Source organism: Paralichthys olivaceus, chromosome 17, assembly GCF_024713975.1.
Source record: "Paralichthys olivaceus isolate ysfri-2021 chromosome 17, ASM2471397v2, whole genome shotgun sequence".
Classification (NCBI taxonomy): domain Eukaryota; kingdom Metazoa; phylum Chordata; class Actinopteri; order Pleuronectiformes; family Paralichthyidae; genus Paralichthys; species Paralichthys olivaceus.
In genome coordinates, this window is record NC_091109.1 from 4,598,132 (window position 1) to 4,611,903 (window position 13,772).

General features: G+C 42.0%; 2 protein-coding genes across 13 annotated transcripts; one reads left to right on the top strand and one right to left on the bottom strand.

Moving 5' to 3' along the window:
• The first annotated feature begins 10 nt into the window (after positions 1 to 10).
• Positions 11 to 11,859, top strand: mcmdc2 (minichromosome maintenance domain containing 2). Of its 5 annotated transcripts, none has more exons than XM_069513023.1 (15): positions 11 to 258; positions 362 to 492; positions 590 to 649; positions 1,345 to 1,540; positions 1,679 to 1,801; positions 1,915 to 2,016; positions 3,223 to 3,351; positions 3,523 to 3,760; positions 3,844 to 4,049; positions 4,156 to 4,313; positions 4,766 to 4,945; positions 5,051 to 5,190; positions 5,537 to 5,646; positions 5,926 to 6,117; positions 11,723 to 11,859. In XM_069513023.1, exons 1-14 carry the CDS (start codon positions 162 to 164, stop codon positions 6,090 to 6,092), a joined length of 2,037 nt encoding a protein of 678 aa, XP_069369124.1. In that variant the 5' UTR covers positions 11 to 161; the 3' UTR covers positions 6,093 to 6,117; positions 11,723 to 11,859. The 5 variants fall into 5 exon arrangements, 4 of the variants coding, with proteins under 4 accessions (XP_069369124.1, XP_069369125.1, XP_069369126.1 ...); XM_069513024.1 differs by lacking the exon at positions 11,723 to 11,859 and adding an exon at positions 9,625 to 9,724; XM_069513025.1 differs by lacking the exon at positions 3,223 to 3,351.
• On the bottom strand, positions 6,331 to 13,672 carry LOC109629484 (transcription factor 24). Of its 8 annotated transcripts, none has more exons than XM_069513030.1 (10): positions 12,553 to 13,672; positions 11,630 to 12,085; positions 9,716 to 11,349; positions 8,662 to 8,712; positions 8,152 to 8,227; positions 7,731 to 7,801; positions 7,312 to 7,366; positions 6,850 to 6,891; positions 6,575 to 6,625; positions 6,331 to 6,417 (listed from the first exon to the last, which is right to left on the bottom strand). In XM_069513030.1, exons 2-3 carry the CDS (start codon positions 12,065 to 12,067, stop codon positions 11,236 to 11,238), a joined length of 552 nt encoding a protein of 183 aa, XP_069369131.1. In that variant the 5' UTR covers positions 12,068 to 12,085; positions 12,553 to 13,672; the 3' UTR covers positions 6,331 to 6,417; positions 6,575 to 6,625; positions 6,850 to 6,891; positions 7,312 to 7,366; positions 7,731 to 7,801; positions 8,152 to 8,227; positions 8,662 to 8,712; positions 9,716 to 11,235. The 8 variants fall into 8 exon arrangements, with proteins under 8 accessions (XP_069369131.1, XP_069369133.1, XP_069369136.1 ...); XM_069513032.1 differs by lacking the exon at positions 12,553 to 13,672 and adding an exon at positions 7,452 to 7,501 and having other exon boundaries at positions 11,630 to 12,536; XM_069513035.1 differs by lacking the exon at positions 12,553 to 13,672 and adding an exon at positions 7,491 to 7,608 and having other exon boundaries at positions 11,630 to 12,536.
• Positions 13,673 to 13,772: the final 100 nt, after the last annotated feature.

Consider the following 13,772-nt stretch of genomic DNA (forward strand, 5'->3'; position numbering starts at 1 on the left):
TCTTTCATGTATAACTTGATTTTTTTTAAATATTAAATTAGTATTCAGATGACCTTCTGAGTGGTCTCCATGGCAACCTGGTTGAAGCTAGCGCGCTAACGTCAGATCGTCTCGGTCATGCTAGTTTTTAGCAAAGTTGCGCGTTTTATTATTGAGAGAAAATGTCTGACGTTTTATCGTTGAAAGAATCAGTGGTGGTGTATTTAGACAGGAGCGGCGGACTTCAGAAACTGACCGAAGACTGCGAACAGTTCGACGGTGAGCCTGAATTTAAAGTCCTCTGATGCTAGTTGCTACAATAAATGCCAAAACTCCCCGTGCTACATTTAAGCTAGCACTTTCAACTATGCTAACCCTGCAGACCCCCAACACGTCGAGGCGGTGTACAGGTTCTGTATCTCTGTGAATCCTTCTGATGTGATGGAGGTGGACGCAGAGTTGGGCGACTGTGTTCTGCACGAGCCCCTGAAGGCAACAGCATTGTTTCAGTCTGTAAGTCTGAAACAGTTAGCAAACAGCTAACAGCCATCTATTTAAAATGCGAACTTGCGTGAGGTTAATTATTTACTTTTTCATATTCCTCATTCAGGTTTGCTTCCTGGCAATAAAGACTCTTTCGCTTGTTGAGAAAATCCACACAGAGAGTCAGGTATGACAGATCAAACAGTGACACTGCAGATTTCCCTTCACCTGGCTCACTGTGTTTAGTGTAAAGGGATAGTTCACCCAAAAAATGAAAATTCACTCTTTATCCACTCACCACTATGTCGATGCAGGGGTGGGTAAAGTGTTCAAGTCCACAAAACACAAGGGGTCTCATGGGTAAACAGTGTTGCAGCCAAATCCAATTCAACTGAAGTATATGGTGATCAATTCTTCAAACGTAGAATAAACATAACATGCCTCCATACTAAATGTCCTCTTTTATCCTGCTCTGGAGCCGCGTTCCTGTGTGGATCACAGCAGACATTCAGGCTAAAAACTTGGTGTAAATGTCCTAATTTCATGTTGAATTTAAATGCTGGGGCTTTCAAACACGATTTTATGTTTTTTTTCTATTGTTTTTTAAATTTGAAGAATTGATCACCAGTTTCTTCAATTGTATTGGAATTGGCTGCAACGCTGTTTACCCCTTAGACTCCTAAAGTATTTTGTGGACTCAAACACTTCACTCATTATTATTATGGTGGTGAGTAGATAATGAGTGAATCTTAATTTTTGGGTGAACTATCCCTGTAAGAGCCATTATTATTAGCAGTAAACCCAATGAAGCTTACATACCTGCACCTGACTGAAGTGGGCTCTCCTGTTGTGACAGTGACTCATGTGACTATTCTCTTTGAGGTGAATATCATTCTCAAATTGACACACCTGCCTCCGTTCCCTGAGTACACGTTGGACCTTTGCAGTTTTCCTCGAGAATGTGGCACCATGAGGCCTGTCTCCATGGAGGGCCTGGTCATTGCCATGACGAGGGTCACGAAATATACTCAGGGGGCCCGGTTCCTCTGCGTTAACGACGACTGCCCCTGCTGTACAGGTACTTTGTTACCTCCAAACCCACACTTGAGGTTTCTCTGAGCTACGAGTAGTACTATTAAGACAGATCACACTCAGTTGGATTTGTAGTAGATTTTTAGATTCACATTTGATTGCATTTCCATGATTCTGGCCCTAGGGTTCCACCACATCAGAGTTCATGCACCCGGAGCCACAGAGTCGGCTACAGTAAGAAACGACTTCAGCTGCATGATGTGCAACTCCCAACTGAAAGAGGATGTGAAGTTCAGAGTTTTGGGAGGTGACAATGCTGTTATTACCAGAAGCTATTACTGGTCAGAAGTAGTTAAAAAACAATTAGTGTTGTGTTGTTATCTTCTGTATTTATCCATGTGTGTGTCTTTGTGGAGACAGACAAACAGCTGGTGGAGCTGATCCACGTCAAAGCACTGGATGTTCTAAATGGGCATCAGCAAAGCTCACTCAGATACCAGTCTGTCACCCTGTTTCTCAGAGGTAGGTTTACCTGCTCATACAAAAGTCACCTCTCCACCTACATATAATGTCCTCCAGTCAACATATTTATCGATTGATTGATATTAAATCTAAATGTATCTGGAAATTGTAGCATAATGGTCCACATCAGAGTAATATAATTGCAAAACAATATAGACAATACAAACTATGGGGGCATATTCAATCCTCTTTTTAAGCCATGGAACATTTGCAGAACACATGATTGTTTTCTAACTACTGAAGTAAAAAGCCCAAAATGAGTTCATCTCCCTCAGGTAGAGAATGAGTATGCATCCCTGACACAGTACAATAAGCATCCCTGCAGTCTGCGATGTCTCTTCAGCATGTAGTAAACTTTTAATCATCTATAGCTTTTCTTGTAAGTATTTGCAATGAAAACCTCCAGTTATGAGTTTTGACAGTTTACTGTTTGGCAGCTTTTGTTTAAAGACTGATGGAAACTCCCCATTAACCAGGCAGCTGGTTCAACCATCCACGTCAGGGTGCAGCTGAGTCCTTGACGACGCCTGAGCAGCCTCAGATGGATATTTTGAATTTTACTGGGTTTAAAGGCCATGTTTTTATTTGCAAGTTAACATTTTAAATGACACACTGTACTGTTGATTAATATCCTCAAAGGATTTTAAAGGGTATTATTTGTTTGTAAAACTCTTTTTCTCATTACTTATATTCACTCCCAGTCCTGAATAATGTGGTTGTCATAGCTTGTATTTACACCCAGTCAGATGTATTGAGGTGTGTCATTAATTTTCTCCAGCTTCTTAAATGAGAATAACTTTGGAACACAAACTTAGTGGGGGAGAGTTCAAATAAACAAAATTTCCGTGCAGGCTGCCGCACACAGTGCCTCCTAGAGGGATATTAAGTGTTTCTGTCCCCTCCAATAACATTGTCCAGTCAGTACCCCTGAGATCTTAGCAAATCTCAGCACCAGGATTAACATATTCTGTTGACCCAGTCCTGTGGAGGAATTCAATACACAGGGTTCCCGTTACTAAACATATATGCTAATAAGTGCAAGGAACACTCATTAGCTGGCTGTGCATTTCGCACACAGAGAAATCTTTGTTCTTAAGGCCTTGCTGTGTTTCTCTTGGCAGTGGTTTGTAGGTGGCATGCATGTTTCTTCAATAATCAAGGACAACCCCTTCGAGTGTTATTGCTTTGTTTCCCCTACTCACACAGATGAGCTGTGTAACTTGATGAGAATTGGGCGACTCTACAGGGTGCTAGGCATTCCTGCACATGTCCACCAGTGGCCCAACATTACCTGGAGTGTAGAGGCAAATAGTGTCCGACCGTGGGAGCCAGAATGTAAGGCAGTAAATAGTTTTGAGTCTACAGACATCCCTGCCACAGACATATTGATAACATCTTAACGCTTTGATATATGTTATGATTCTGATTCTTTTCACATCTTATATGGAAAATTGTGCGTTGTTACCACATTGAAATATCTGCCATGTGTCACAATTCTACCTACAGATCCCCATAAAGTCAGTGTCAGGTTCCAAGAGCTGTTGAAGGCCACAGCCTCTTCTCCCTGGGGGTTCTCTGCTATTGTAGCTCACTGCTTTGGATTGGAAGTTTCTCCTCCAGGCTTGTACAACACACTGAAGCTGGGTTTGCTGCTCAGCTTGGTGCAGACTAGAGCAGATGCAAAAGAAACATGTCACAACTTGGATCTCCTCGTCATTACAACTGATACTCTTGTGTTAGACAGGTGATGGAAAGTTAAGTGACTTTAATTATGCCACCAGAGACTTCATCTTTCACATTACCCATCACCCTCTGTGTTTGTGCTAGACTGTTGACATACAGCTTAAGTTTAGCCTTTCGTGGGGTCAGGCATCCGGCCTCAGGGGAGATGTTTGCATCCCTGTCCCGGGACGAACATGGAGCAGGCACTGCCAACATTCATGCTGGTTCTGCCCTGCTAGCCACCGGGGGCATATGCATGGTAGGAGAGCTTGGGTGTTACAAGAAGGACAAGTTGGATTCCATCCAGTCAGGTAAAGCACCAAAGTGATAAATACAACAAGCTATGGCTTTAAAAATGATGGGTAATTTCTGCCAAATATAGTAATAAATATATTTTAATCCTTTAAATGTTCTCAGTTCTAGAGAGCCGCACTGTGTCTGTATTCATCCCAGGGAAGAAGTACGGTGAGGATGCTGACCAGCAGCTTTCCTTCCCACTCAACTGCAGCTTCTGGGCCCTCACAGACCCCTCTCAGCAGCCAGGGAGGACAGACTGTACTGTACTGGGAACAGCAGTGAGATCAATCACAACATAAAGTTGTATTAGTATTGAATAGCTCACTTAAATCATAATCTCAATGTGGACCAACAGATCTGATATCAGATTTTTGTGTAAACTGTATTTAGTCTTATGTTGGAACTTGAGCTTGTCTAAGCTCGGGGGAAAAATCCCATTTAATTCAATTCAGATGTTGTTTGTAGATAGCACAGGCAAAACAGGAAAATGAGACAATTTACTTTTCTTGAAGGAAATGCCCTGCCCAGAAAACATGACTTCACAGCAGAGCCCTTGAGAATAATCAATGCTTTGTTTTCCCCGTTTGCAGGGAAGAGGTAGACAATAAACTGTATAGCAATTCAACAGGTGTCTTTAGATGTCAAGTTCTTTTCTTATTTATCATTATCATCGTAGAACTTTGAAAACATTAGAGAACTCTCTGAGGCCCAGTCTCTTCTTTGCGAGCAGGAAATGGGTCCCGTACCACTTCAGTTGGCAGACACCTTTGGCCTGGTCATTCAGTGTAGGGATATGATGGGAGAGCAGGCCCTGCTGGCCCAGACTGTCCACACCCTCCAGCAGTCAGCACAGCCTGGAAAACCCCTTGACCCAACCTGCTGGGAGTTTTCCTCTCAAGACTACCAGGAGGTCAACAATCACCATGTCACTATTATTAAAATGCATTGCCTTCAGTTTAGTTTTTATTCAGTTAACTTAAATTGATATTGCTGTTCTGAATTCTTTATCTTCCAGCTGGTTGCCCATGCTCGAAGTTTACAAGTGGAGCTCAGTCCTGGAGCTGAGAAAATGATCCACGGTTACTACATGGCCAGCCGTAGAATCAGAACACAGAGTCAGGGTGTTAAGATATCAGTGGCCTCTATCAAACTACTGTAAGCACTCTGCTTATATAATATGATGAATACTTGTTGCTTTTATATTTCATCTTCACTTTTCTGCATTACCAGAGACTGTAGAGTCAGTCTGGTGTAATGTCATTTATTATCCACTAGGTGGAGAACTCTCCTTCAGGACTTTTTCTTTTGGCAATGACAAATGTTTTCATTTTGACCATGGTGACATACTTCTGTATAAATATGTCTAAAAGCATTTTCATTACCTGTACCACTTGAGATAACATCTGTTACTGCCCCACGTGATGCAAATTCTACTTTTCATTCAGCATATACTTGTGCAGTACTTCACTTAACTGCCCCTTTTCATGTGTTTTTTTTAAAGGATCTCTTTGGCTGAGGCTCACTGCAAGTTAAGTCTCAGAACTCAAGTACTGGAGGAAGACGCAGTCATCGCTGTGCTCCTCTGTGAAAACTCAGTCACTCTCAAGCACGGTACTAAATTAAAAATGATCACTGCTCCCCTCCCACTGATTATACCAACTACAAACACAGCACTTCCTCAATGAGATCAACTTCCTTTGCACGTGTCCTATTTAAGTAATGCTGTTGTGATAGTCTTTTTTGAACATGGCATAAAATGATGGAAATAACACACCCGACTGAAAGACTGAACATATTCGAAGCTTTGCAAGTTCTTTGTCTTGGTTGTGATTTGATATAAATGCTGGCTGTATAGATTAAGTTTTCAAAGTTGCCTCCCTCTTCCTCCAGGGGCCTCTGCTCTCATTATTCCACCTGACGCAGTGTTTCCCTGTGACCTGGAAGATGTGGATTGTTTGCACAGAAGAGACATGGCACTGGATGAGCTCCACCAGAATATCCTGCGCTTCATTTATGCATACGCTCCAGGAGCAAACAGTTACATCACAGAAGAGTAACATCCCTCAAGATCAATAAATACAGGTAAGCAGCACAAGATCTCACAGTCTCTGATTAACGTGAGAGTTCATCCCTTCACAGCTGTATACTCATTGAGCAGATACTGGCACACAAAGACACATTGAATTTAGTGAAGCGGTGGTTAAAGGGGTTGTTGGCAATAGGTGACCATAACATCTCAAATGCATAACAGAAGATGTGCATACAGAAAAAAAACTCAGACGATCAAGCCCAGGCTTTTTTTTCTTTCCAAACAAGTTTAATTAAATAATAGATTTGCAATTAAATCTCTGCTGAATGTTGATTCCATCAGCTCCAGCTACACTGTAAGAGACATGAGAAACAGACAAATGACCGAATGAAGGACACACATGTCAATATCTGACTGTATACATATTCCATTTTGTTGCAAACAGCTAAATGCCATGTAATGATTATAAATTATATGACAAGTTGACAGGGGTTGGGAGTTGGTACCTACCGTTGACATTTGCTTTTCCTATAAACATGATCAGTCAACTGGCTCTGTAACCTTACAAATAAATAAGAAATAAATATCAGTTAAAGTGGGGAAAAAACTAACTTCTGTATGGTTTTACATCTTGGTCTTTTAGTTCAGTAAGACACATTCTCAGCAGCCCATTTTGGTCTGATGGGTAAACGGCGAAAAGGTGAATTCATCATGACAACTTTAAAAACAGGACATAAACCAGTGAAATGAACATGGGAATACATTTTAGGATCAGCTTTACTTACCAGAGACGCTAGTTCTCAGACTCCATTACAGTAGCTGCTTATCTGTTAAATAGGGAAATGAATCAGTTCTATACACAGCACTTCAACATTACACATTGATGGGTCAAGATGGCATTTCCTGTTACATGTTTAGTCTTTGTTGTAACTGCACAAATCCAGAACATTGGCACGCAGCTGGTAATTCAGTAGTCACAGTCTCACCACCATATTGTCTGACGGGTAAACGGCAAAAGTTGTTAACTCATCACTATTCCAGCTGCAAGAGGCACCAGCGCTCAATGTTAAAACAACATCTAAGATTTGAGCCGCTTCGGAGAAAGTAATAGTTAGGGTTTGGAAAATGTTTGACCAGGTTGCACTAGGGTAAAAGTGCATTGCCTTCCAAATCGTAAAATATATAGTTTCCTGCGGCATCAATAATTAGCAATGTAAAAAAAGAACATGCTGTAGTAATGAACTCACCTGATCAGCACAGGATTACAGATGAGGTGCTTCTCCAGCCACCGTATCACATGGTCTGAAGCAGGGAGGGAAAAACAAGACATAACATTCATGAGATTGACCAAGAAGATGGAAGAAAAATAGTGTTCGGCAGGGCAAACCTAAGGTTGCAGCTGGTAATTCAGTCTTCACAATCTCACCACTCTGTTGTCTGATGGGTAAACGGCATAAATCATGAATTCATCACTATTCCAGCTGCAAAAGTTGCCATGGTTCAGAGTCCAGAAAGTTATAAGACTTGAGCCAGTTTGGACTTATCTGCTAAAGAGTAAGTAAAACTAATACTAGTAATCAGGGTTAATTTATTTAACCAGTGTAAACAATCTATATAATCACGTTCCAGCAGCACTGGAAAGGACACACTGTAGTAGGGAACTCACCTCATCAGCACAGAACACACAAGGGATTACACCGGGTTCATCCTGTCACCACATCATGTAATCTGAGGCAACTGAAAGAAAAACAAGTCACAGGAATGGGATTGACAAATTATTGCACCATAGCAATGGATTAAGCACACTGAACATAAGGTTGCAGCTGGTAATTCAGACTTCACAATCTCACCACTCATTTGTCTGATGGGTAAACGGCATAAATCATGAACTCATCACTACTCCAGCTGCAAGAGCTGCCAATGCACAGCGTTAAGAAAAATATCCAAGACCTGAGCCATTTTTGACTTCTCTGCTTCAGAGTCAGTTTGAGAGACAAATAATTAAGTCTGACTCATTGAGCAATGCTCTCCAATGCAATTCTACCACAATCATTTTAAATATAATCATATCACATGCAGGAACTCACCTCCTGTTCAGCACAGGATGCACACATGATTACATCAGGTGCATCTCCAGGAAACGCTTATTGTAACCTGAAGCATCTGATTGGGGGGAAGAAAAAAAAGGACTAAGATTAACGTTGGGAAAAAAATATCTTCATGCTATTATTTGCATCTTTTATAAAAAAAAAAAAACAGTTCAGACTGAGATTGTGCTGCTGTTTCAGTTCGTTACAGTTTCACCACTTTGTTGTCTGATGGGTAAACGGCAAAAGTGAACTCATCATTATTCCAGCAGCACAAACTCCCTGTCACCAAAAGCACCACATAACCAAATAGTGTTGAACACTTGAGCAGTCACCTTAACGTCCACAGAGGGATGACAGGCATTTGCAAATCTGAAGTATGCAGTGGCGGTCTGACATCTGATATACAAAGAATTACTAAGTACCAATAACACTGAGCATGTAGACACCCCTGAACTCATTCATCATTATGATTGATCTCAAACGTTTAAATATACAACTTCATATTACCTGACCATGTGGGCCAATCATTGCTTTCACCAGCCATCTTCACCTGCACTCCTGAAAAGACAAAAGACAGACACATATTAAAATCATGATCTATTTCCAGTCTTCATATTTGTTTTCATCCCTGTAGGCAGCCACGATTCAAACCCCACCAATCTGTCACAGCAACTTAACTAAACCTCACAACTAATTGCTGTCAGGAGTCTAGTATTGATTCTCAGCTCGCATGAATAAGAAGTACTGAAGGAATAACCAATATGGCGAGGACAGATGACTGATCACCCGAAGGTCAGAGGGTGCAGTGTAACGCAGCTTGGGAGCACGGCGAACATCGCAGGTCTGAGGACGGGTTCAACAGCAGGTCCCGACCTCTGCCATGACCTCAGCTCCTCAGAAGAGGTCGTGATGACTTTCCACAGTGAAATAATGGGAGGGGGGGGGGGTCAATTCCCTGACCAGCCGCTGTTCTGCTGACCCCTGGACACAGCCAGATAAGGACGGAGCTGTGTGAAGCAGAGTGACACGGGGGGCGACTTCCCCCTTTCCACTGTCTCTAAGAATGATTTATGGCATTACTTCAGGGACGGGACCCGTCTATACACAGACACCGAATCGGTGGGTTAGACTGGTTCAACATTACACCTACAACATGATAGTAGTTTTCTTCTATTGCAAAATATAAGTAAAAACATTTTGATTGAGTAATTCTGATGAGATAAAACCAAAGCCCTACGTTCGATTTCATTTCAGATCCACGTGTGTTTACAAAGTAGTTGCCAAGAGAACAGAGAAATTACCTCGCAATACTGAATTAAATATATCAACTTTGACTAAGTGTATTAACCGAACATATAAGTAATTATTGTGTTTAAATCATCGCGAGAACCACTGCAGATCAGCTGTAACGCGCTCTCGTGTTACCCACGTGGCGGAAATGCTAACTAGCTTCATGCTAACTGCCAGCAGGGCCGGATTCAAAAGCTACCTCCGACTTCGCTCGGGAGCACGTTGATAAACTGCACAATTCAACACACAAACCCACTTCACCACCGCCTACCTGCATTACTGGAGATTCACCCCGGAGAGATCCTCGTTCGCCCGGGACGTGGGAGGAAGTACGACTGCTCTCCATCGTGTCTCCGGGACAAGAGGCAGAGCTTCCGGTCTCAGCTCCGGACACTGCGCCGCAGATCTGCGCACTGTGGCGCGAGGATCCGTCAAACACCGGCGCACACTATTTATGACGTTTATATTTCAGAAAATGTTATATCAGAAAAACAGCTGATTCGTGCATTCACTCCTTTTCATTACGCAGAAGTGGCAGCAGTGGAATCCTGGTTCTGTTATTATATTTATAAAAGACGTAAAAAATAGACGTGGATCTTTTTTTTAACTACAACCTCCCGATTCACTACAAACTGTTAGTAATAAATATTCACTGTCATCCCTCCCTCATAAAATGTTGCGATGTGCCTGCGCATTTTGCAATATTTGAAAAAGCAGCACAACAGATGGTGAAGCAAGTGATGAGCTCGAGCTGACACAATCATTCCAAATTAGTTCCTGCTAAAATGTTGAAATTCTTCCTGTGTGAGGTTTATTTCCTGATTATTTATGCCGTGAAAATGCCAGATTTTTAGATTTATGGGCTAATTATTGTTTACTTTCTTTTTAAAGCTCAATCTTGTCAAACTTTAAACCCAACTGAAGCTGAAACAAAATGCTATACATACACATTTAGCCATCTATCTTTCTTCCTTGACGTGAAACGCATTGGATTCATTAATCAGACGAATATCAGTCAGTATTTAAGCTGCAAATTAACGTTATGTTTTCACCTATTAAAACCAGAGTTTAGCCTGTAACAGAGTATAAGTACAGAAATCAATGACCACAAGAGAAAGCTTCAATTATCAGATAAAAATAATGTTAATTATAATAACAATATTAATAATATTAAAGTCCTGACATATGTCAACTATAAATTATTTAACTTCATTTTATTATTTTCTTTTTATTACCATGAACAAGTCAAATTGACATCTTTCATAGATTTTCTCTTTTTTTTTCAATCATCGTCAGAAACCTTCGGAGACTCGTCTTCTCTTTCACCGAGGTCATTTATTCCCAAACACATTTACAAGCATGCGTGTAAAAATGAGCCGGAACATGAGCGGGAGCGCCTCCATTGTTGACTCTCGCTGACAGACCACTTCACATGACAGATGTTAAGTTATTCACACATGCATTTAGTGCAAATGTTTTCAACTCAAAGTGCACACCTCAAGCATGACGGACTCGTTACCCCGTGGAATTTCTGCAGATGATCGCGACATGTATGGAACTGCACGATGCAGGGCAAAACAAGGATCAGTCAAAACAACAACAAAATGTAAAATGCCTTCTGTTAAAAAAAAAAAATTATACAATAAAATTCACAAGTAATATATTAATTTACAACGTCTTTCTACTGACAGGGAGTGGAATCAGGTGAGGGATAATTGTTCTAAGTGGACACAGGATGAGGCCTGAACAGCATCAACTCATGCAAATATGAAACTGTTCCACACAAGTGATTTATTTCTGGGAGGTGGACGATGATGGACCTTGATTCTCTGACTCTGAGGAGTTTGTGGTGTTCAGGAACTGTCCGGAGGCACCGACGTACAGTCTGGAGCGCATCGGCCATTTCTGCAAAGACATTTCATATTTTAATGAAAGACAAATAAATATATATGCTTACATATCTCAAATAGGCCCCAAAAAGGCCGGTGAGGATTATGGTGCATGCATAGAAAAAAAAGTCACATTGAGTCACAGATAAGATAAGAATAATAATTTGTCCTTTTTCATAGATTTTCTAAAACTATTTCAAAATTGAATAAATGCTGAATACACAGTCTGACACATAAAACAAATGTAAATAATGATTATATTTATTATGGTTATTATTCTTTTTATTGTTACTGACCTTCACTGGGTGCAGGTAGCCATCACCCTTCAATGAGTGTAACGCCTCTGTTTGTTTTGTGCTCTCTCCCTCCTCCGCTCCTTCCTCCTGCAGTGTCCGAGTCAAATGGGCAATATATGTGGTGGCCAGTATCAACACGTCGAGTTTAGACAGCTTGGTGTCCGGCGGCACCGACGGCAAAGTCCTCTGCAGCTCCAGAAACGCGTTCCTCAGCGTCTGCACGCGGCTCCTCTCCCGCGCCGCGTTCGCCGCCGCCGGCCGCCCCCTGCCGCCGAGCCCGCCGCCGCCGCAGCCGCCCTGGAGCACCCTGGCCCGCTGGAGCTCCCGGCGACCACCGTCCGGACTGGGGCTGGAGTTGGGACTCGACGCGGGGCTGTCGTCCGCCACCGTCCCGGAGCAAGTGCCGCTGTCCATTCGGAGCGTCTGTCTTCCCACCATCAGAGTGTGATTAAAGAGCTGAAAGTTAAATTTGAGAAACACCACGTTAGTTTGAGGAGTTTAAAAAGCATGCCCCGATTTATATGGATTCAAGTTCAAACGGACAGAGAGTAATTTAGTTATTACAAATTATTTATTCAGGATATTTTCAGTCAATAACCTTCTGTTCTATTTAACTTAAAGTCAACTGTAATCTACTGTTTGATGTGTAATTTCTTGTGCTTTATTTATTAAACCATAAATTAAGTTCTCATTGTTGAGATGTTTGTGATCCAGACAACTTCCCCCCTCTACAGTTCATCTCCTCACAAACAAAACTTTGAGAATCCAAGTGACAACAGATATTTATCCATAGTTGCAGCAAATAAAACTGACTTCGTGCTGATTGCTGAGTGACATGTCAGAGTCCCTGCAGCCATGGCGTCTTTACCCCTTCACAAAGTGGTGGGATCTGTTTCTGGCCGGTGGTCGAATATAAAGTTTACCTCTGGTGTTTCTCAACGTCTTGAAAAACGACATGAAGGCGATCCGAAGAGGGGCTTCGACGGGACAGAGGACTTGCTCTTCAGCGCGGAACACTCCCGGTCGACGTCCAGCTTATCCTTAAATAAAGTGGCGCGTCTGCAGAGAAGGCGCGCAACGCTCCCTCCTGTGAGCGCATCCAAACACTTCACCTGTGTGCGTAAAAGTCTCAGGAGCCCTTAATTTATTGGATACACAAAGCGGCGGACGAGTATTTCCCTCCGACCTAATTAATCACTCCCTCCTGAAGGAGAAGTCTGCTCCTTTCCCCCTCTCCTAACTTATTTCTGAGGGCAGCAGAGGCTCGTTTTCAACGCCAGAGGCACAACTCCCTTTTTTCCTCGAACGCCGAAATGTGGTAGGGCCACATCCCCGCTCTAATTGGCTATGAACCTGACACTGTATTTTTTTAAGCCTATCAAAAAGTGGGAAACGGGAAGAAATTGAGTCAAAAACCGAGCTTCAATATAAAGGCTATATCCTTAAAGGCTATTTGCAATGGACCGTGAAGACAAGCTGACAAGTGTAAGGCGATATGCAAAACATGGGACTAATTGTCAGGGTGTGTTGAATTGCATTGGAGCAGCTAATAAATAAACTGCAGCGCTGCAATCAACAGGCAGGCGTTGGAGGAAATTCTTTAGAGAGTCATAAATTAATCACCCTGATTTCCAGGGCGGCAAACGGTGATGTCTGCAAATTAATGAAAGGAATAATTCATAATGTGTATGTCCTCAGACTGTTCTTAATAAACATTGTTTTTGTAAGGATGGAGTATACTTGCGTTGCCCCGGGACACTAATTACAAGGAGAAGTAAGAGGAGGTTAAGTAAGCTGGTTTCCCTAATTACCCCCAACATCTTTCTGGGGTTATATGCCCACGTGGCTCCTAAAAACTCATCCAAACATTTAGTAACGAGGATGACAACAGCTACATCCGTTTTACACACTGTAACAGAGGGAGGAATCATTGATCCCAGCTGAACGGATGAAAAGAAGCATGTGTTGTTGGCCTTGTAATATCAGGGCAGATGGATCTTTCAGATTGTGCCACTCTACATCTCCTGGATCATTGGTGGAAAAAAATCACACACACAATATCAGGTATTGTAAAACTTACTAATATCTTCAGACCCTATAAAAATATAATTATAGATGAATTAGCTGTGAAAGAGAGGGGGAG

Coding starts and splice junctions, on each gene's coding strand:
- mcmdc2 (XM_069513023.1), top strand. CDS start 162: ATGTCTGACGTTTTATCGTTGAAAGAATCAGTGGTGGTGTATTTAGAC. Junction 1,802..1,914: donor GAAGTTCAGAGTTTTGGGAG/GTGACAATGCTG, acceptor TTGTGGAGACAG/ACAAACAGCTGGTGGAGCTG. Junction 3,761..3,843: donor GATACTCTTGTGTTAGACAG/GTGATGGAAAGT, acceptor TGTTTGTGCTAG/ACTGTTGACATACAGCTTAA.
- LOC109629484 (XM_069513030.1), bottom strand. CDS start 12,067: ATGGTGGGAAGACAGACGCTCCGAATGGACAGCGGCACTTGCTCCGGG. Junction 11,350..11,629: donor GCTACCTGCACCCAGTGAAG/GTCAGTAACAAT, acceptor ATGTCTTTGCAG/AAATGGCCGATGCGCTCCAG.